The sequence below is a fragment of the Odontomachus brunneus genome, unplaced genomic scaffold (assembly GCF_010583005.1).
Source record: "Odontomachus brunneus isolate Ranch 3 - 2012 unplaced genomic scaffold, Obru_v1 Obru_scaffold_013, whole genome shotgun sequence".
NCBI lineage: Eukaryota > Metazoa > Arthropoda > Insecta > Hymenoptera > Formicidae > Odontomachus > Odontomachus brunneus.
In genome coordinates this window covers 2,150,494-2,156,969 of record NW_022639463.1, presented here as the reverse complement: position 1 = coordinate 2,156,969, position 6,476 = coordinate 2,150,494, and the positions used below count along the sequence as shown (strand labels likewise).

Below are 6,476 nucleotides of genomic sequence, written 5' to 3'. Positions count from 1 at the left end.
GAGCTAAACTAAATTTTGCAAATATCTGCTAAGGTTAGAACAATCGAGATATATGTATTTCTGATACATCAAACTGTTTTCCAGTCGAACGTCATTCATTTCACTATAAACTGGATAATGAATGTGTTTAAGATATAGTTCTATAAGACTGTACTTTCGAGTAGAGAAGGTAAAGCGAAGTAAGGTTTCGTTATGGAGCGGTGGTCGCATTAACGGCTGTACAAGGTACAGAACTTTATACCTGCCGTGATAGAAGCTACTAAAAGCCGTATAAAACTCATGGTGACATGGTCCGTTATGAAGGGCAGTTATCGGCGAACAGGTCATTTAATTTGCGCTTCTGGCTTTCTTTTTACAGGCTGACGTTTTTCTCCTTGGACTTGTAAATAAAAGGCCTCAAAGTGTACGGCGCCGTGGAGAAGACGTTTCACCCGTTCGATCTGTGCAGCAGGTTAATTTCTTCAGATTTATTAGTGCTTTATTATTATTATTATCTCTTGTATTCTCTCTTGTATTTCAACTAGTATCTCACTTCAACTTGTATCAATTCTTGTATCTCTTGTATCTTTATCTTATTATTCTCTCTTGTATTTCAACAATAGTGCTAAATCATTCTTAAATCCGAAAAAATATATGAAAATATTATTACTACATCTTAAACTTATATTATTCTATTAACCATTACTTGCATTTTTAAAACTATTATTTTTATAAAACATAATCTTTCTAAAATACAACTATAATTAAATTTGATATCTTTTCTTTTATCCGAAATTCTTGTTATATATATTTTGCATTTTGTAAAGAAAGCCATATTTAAAAAATATTGTGTATTTTATCGCAAGCAGTTCATAACCATCAACAAAAACTGTTTAATTTTGCAGGTTCTCCCGCGTGTTCCAGCCCGGAACACTGGCCGGTATACAAGGTAAGTTATATAACATTGATTTTAATTTTAATCATCAATATCTCTTTTAGTTTTCAATTTTATATAGAAAAAATCCTATAAAAAGTGAAAAAATATATCGATCACATTTATTTTTATGAGTATTAAACAATTTCATTTTATTTAGTATTTTAGAATTTACATATACTGATTTGACCGATTTATGTGCGGAAAATTATGAAATTGCGTTAACAACATATGACATTTGGCAATCAGTCGATACGATGGCGATAAGAGCGCGTAGAGTAAAAGAATTATAGCGACAGACGCTTTTTCCTGCCAGATCTCGGTGTCCGCAGGTTAATTCGTGCTAATGCAGTGAATAGTCGAAAGCTCGAATGAAAATCTGACGGTAAACCTACCATTTCCTAGGTACGTACTCGCAGTAAACAGAGGATTGTATACAACCGCGTCGTACTAAGCCCATAGCTACTAAACCGCGCATACTACCTATAAATGGGCGGGCTGCTATAAAGTCCATTCATGATCGCGTCGCCTGTACAACAAACGTCGGGTGGCTCGCGCCTCCCGCGCGATTTATTACACTCGTATTCAAGCACGAGTTGTGCTTCCTACTTAGTACACGTGTACGCCGACACGATCGCGTTCAGAACCGTTTCATTGTCTGGCACGCCGATGACAGACCAATCGACCCCATTTTCATTCGCGTCACATTGAATCTCATTAAACGTATAAACGGACATATGTTTGGATCGTTTACCTCATATGACGCCAGACGGTGAGGAATTTCCCGCTTAAACTCGATAAAATTTCGCTGATTCGATTACGACTGTTTGTGATTGATTTTTTAATACGAGAAACACACGAAAGTTGAACTAAATGTATATGCATAATTTTTTTAAATTATTAGCGGATTTTTGTAACAATTTATATTAGTAACGGTATATGAGCAAAAAATTGTTCAATCGCCAAGTGGGATTCTGACAATTAAAAACAGTCAACGAGATACAAGTGTAATTTAAAATTTTATCGTGGAGAATCTTTGGAAAACTCGAAGGTTTGCTTGTCTGATTACTAATACATTACGTTCATTAGTATGTGAATCTCGCAATGGGGTAGCATACAACGCTGATGGACAGACAGATGGAAGGCGTGTGTGCTACCGGAGTTGTTGTCAGACCGTTTTACTTTACTGCCCATAAAAGTACCGAGATTTAGACTGCAATACTGCCATGACGTATTGCTCGCGCTGCGTGTACATGCACCTACACACTATCGAAGATGACGCCGGCTGCCACCAAGCGTGATCCATGAGGGCATTTCACCAAGCATGTGTGACATGTTGTGGAGAGATCGGCAAAAAAATTTCTGATATATCTCTGAGGAGTTAGATTATTGATGGCAATTGTTGATTATTGATTGATGATTGATCGTAATAAATTTGTTACTATAACAATAATGACACAGGAACTGAAATGGGCAAATAAAACTGCGTGAAGATGCTAAGAAAAATACATTTTTAATTAGACCTGCGAATAACAGAAATTGTGAAAAAGTGATTTAAATTACATTAAATATCAGATTTGTGTACGCAAACATTTGTTTCTCTTTTTATGAAACTCGATTTTCTTGAGAAATTTAATACATAATTTAATCATACATCATATCATATACATAATCACATCATACATATAGATGACTATCATATACATAATCACATCATATATAATGACAATCATATCATACTTAAATATATATACAATATACTTAAAATATACATAATCATATCATATACATCAATGTATAATTTAATCATATGTTTATTATATAAATCATATCATATTGAATTAAATTATATAGATATGTTCGAGAATTATAATCATTAATCGATTTTATGTTATTACGCGCTGTTTAAGATACTTCATAGTTAAATAAATTGCATTTTATATCATATGAAATACACACATATACATACAACATGTACGTACATGCGCACGAGCTGTGCTCTTTTTTTTAAACTTATATAAAAGACAACACCTTAAAACTACAAGAAACGAAGAAATATTTAAATTAATAAAGACCAGTAACTTTTAAATTTTAATAGAATAGATTTTTGCATACTTATATAAACTTTTATTATCTATAAAAGTAAGCAGTTACATATTATTGGAACACAAAATTGGTTATAATTCCAGAATAAGGTCAAATAGAATACATGTTCATATGATATTTTTTTATTGATTTATGTTCCCTGCTGCTGAAGTGGGTTCCACATGTTATGAAACACTCTATATACTTAACAATATCATATTTTATTGTAATTAATAAAAGATTGGTTTGCATTAAATTAAAAAGGAAAGTATATAAAAACACGTCAATTTAGTATCATGATATATCATGATAAAAAAAATGCTATTTCAACGCAAATACCATTCGTCTTCTATTGATTTGTGACTCACAAGTCGCTTTCGTCCTGCTTACGACGAGTTGAGTGTATCAAGGTATTTCCGAGAAAAAAGCGGCACCGAGATTCGGCGTTTTGCGATACTCTTCGAGAGCAAGAAGCAGTCTCCCCGTGTTAGTATGTTTGCGCTCGCTGGCTCGCGACGGCGGAGAAGGAAGGGAAACAGATTAGAGCGAGCGCGAAGGTAGGGGGAACGTGGAGGAACGTACGCGAGAGAGAAGCGGTCGCGTGAGAGAAGGGTGGGAGACAACGAGTCCGTCCGTTTGCTTGCCAAACGATCCCAAAGATCGCGCTAGCGTCGCTTTCAGCTCGTTCGGCTCCGAGCCACAGGCAGAGCTCTCAGTTGACGCTCAGTTCGGCTCAGTGAGGCCAGCGAGAAGAAAGGGGGTCTTTCTATGTGTGTGAGGGTCGTGCGTGTGTGTATCAACGTACGATTTTCGAGGCCGTAGACATCACTGTTCGCTGAAAACTCCCCATTGCGTTAAACCCATTGTCAAAGGGTGGCTCTACCTGATTTGACAGATCACGAAACGGGACTCCATAAACAAGGATTTTCACTCGAATCACAGGAACACACTTTCTCTCCGTGACAACTCCTGTGCTTTTCATAATCATATTTGTGACATCAGTGGATTCCGTGATTGGATAGGATACGACGGATACTAGTCGCACACCAACGGGACGCTTGATGAAGTGTCCCCGAGATCCCTTCGCAATGGGGATGACAGTAATTACAGGTGACGGAGACGGGGTGACACGCGGCTCGTGCGTAGTCGGCCGCGGGACGACAATAGCACAGTCAGCCGCACAGTGAATTACGTTTTCCCCGCCAAGAGATCGACGATTGCCAAGTATCCTGCCTCCTAAATGGTTTAAACGCGCGCGCTACTTTTAACGTCCCATTCTGGATACTAAGCCCGCGCGAAGTGATCAACCGACTGTTCATAAAGATTCGATATTTTTACGGTCTGATGTATGATACACACTCTGTCTAAATCGCGCTGTGTTACTTTGTTTTCGTTCCAATCCTCATCCGACATCGTTGGACCGATTGATTATTGGACAACCGTACATAATATCTGCACAATCTATTAACGGACTACATCCGTGACGTTTGCACGTGGCACGCTCGCTGTCACATTGATCATCTCGTCTGCTGCCGTCAACATCGTCGTGGGATCATTCGGTGTCATCGTCGCGCGTGGACCTTTCCTCGACGGATTTGTCACGCACTTTATCGCGCCCCTGTGCTATCCTCTGTGTTGCCTGTGCCTCCTTACTTCTCTGTCCCTCGTTCACCTACCCCTCCACCTGTCTGTGTGGCGCTGCACACCCTCTCCCCCGCCACCAACCCCTCATCGGACGCGCGCGTATTCGCACAATTTTCTCTATCCCCACCCTCTCTTCCCCCTGCTCCTCGCGCCTTCACTACTTTCTGCATTCGTTTTCTTTATCAACCCCGTGAATTCACGGATCAACACGGCTCGGCGACGATGAGCTTGCCGCCTCTCACTACCTGGTGAAAACTTAACTGCTCCACCACGTGCACATTTTATCATACTTATTGTCGTGAAATTTGTGACCTGCATTCAATCGGAATTCCGAACATTGGGCAAATCGTGGAAAACATTGTTCCAATCTGGATCTCATCTATGTTTATGTTATGATCGGGACGACTACGCGACGACCTCCATACTTCGAGTGAATTTCGGTCGACTTGTGCACGGATCGACTGTGATTGTTACTGAACGATTATCACGGGACCGCGATCCGTGCCGATTGATCGCGGCACCAATATCGTTAAAACACCGGTAATCAACCGTCATCATCTGCACCATCGCCGATCACGTGGCTTGCTCGACGGCGACGCTGTACGATAATGTTCACGCCGCGCCTCTATGTGGCTCCGGCGTGGGCCACCCTGGCTCCGTCACGCCGATGGGGACAGCAACCGGAGCGGGGAATTCCACCGGGGTGACCTGGTGGGCCATGATGAACGGTTCCCTCTACGAAGACAGCCCGCCGCCAGTTCCACCGACAGCCTCGACGCTCGTATCAATTCAACAGCAGGCGACCTCGACACCGGGTTCCCATCAACAGGCCACAACACCAACTTCACCCGGTGCACCGGTATCATCGGCAACGACAGCGCCACCCGCGCCTACCGCGAGCGCCAGTTCGACCTCGCCGAGCGCTTCCTCGGTAGCGAGCAACAGCACGGCTGGACCGCTCCATATACCTGCCAAGCGATTAACCGCGACTCCAGGAGGCGGTGGTTCCACTTACGGGGAAGTCACTTGCGTAGAGTCCTCAGGTGGACCTGGTGGTGCGAGCGCGGCGGGCGTGATACGACACTCTCACTCGTCCTCGGCGGGTTCTCAGGGCGGCTGGAGTTATAGTCCGCATCATCATCCCCAGGACTCCCATTATTCGTCCACGGCGGGCGAATCGTTGAACCATCATCAAACTTACGGGGGTAATAATCCCCCTACGTACTACAACCTGGCGGCCGATCCTGCTTCGACCTCCGGTTCCTCTAGGGACAACCGGAAGGCTGGGGCTACCCTTAGTTTCTGGTCGCCCGCAGCCGCTACTGCTGGATCAGCCGGTACTGCCGGCTCTACCTCGGATTACAAGTCGTACAATTCGGCCGGTGTGGCGACGACGACGTCGTCTACCGGTGGGTCTACCTCCGGTGCAACTGGCGCAACCGATCCAGCCGTGTCGTCCTGCCATCAAAGCTTTTCCCAGAGCTGGTGCAATTACGCACCATATACGACGGCGAGGCACCACCATCCGGTCGACACGGCCGGGCATCACCATCCTCATTCGCAGACGGGGGTACCGTATCTGACACCATCCGCAGCGGACGACCGGGGTAGGGTCGCTGCTGCTATGGTTGCTGCGGAAGGTGCCTTTCCCCACGATGGATACGGCGGCCTGAGAAACTACGGAGCGCCCGAGCCTGTTACCTCCAGTCCTTACCCACCTCCAGGTAAGCATCTACTCCGTTTTATTCATTGAACTGTTTCCTTTCTCTCTCTTTGTAGCTTATATATATATATATATATATATATATATATATATATATATATATATATATAT

The 6,476-nt window shown here is 43.0% G+C and overlaps 1 protein-coding gene across 4 annotated transcripts in view; it reads left to right on the top strand.

Annotated features, from left to right (window-relative positions):
• Positions 1 to 364: 364 nt before the first annotated feature.
• LOC116841026 (homeobox protein abdominal-B-like) overlaps positions 365 to 6,476 on the top strand; it is a 16,392-nt gene continuing 10,280 nt past the window's right edge. For 3 of the 4 annotated variants that reach the window (XR_004377481.1, XM_032808515.1, XM_032808514.1), the window contains exon 1: positions 2,775 to 6,366. Coding sequence is in view for 3 of the 4 variants with exons in the window: in XM_032808515.1 (XP_032664406.1) it covers positions 5,310 to 6,366 (1,057 nt within the window). In the remaining variant the exon portion in view is untranslated. Of the gene's footprint in view, positions 452 to 884; positions 929 to 2,774; positions 6,367 to 6,476 lie in introns of those variants that run through there. The other variant, XM_032808516.1, reaches the window with a different exon arrangement.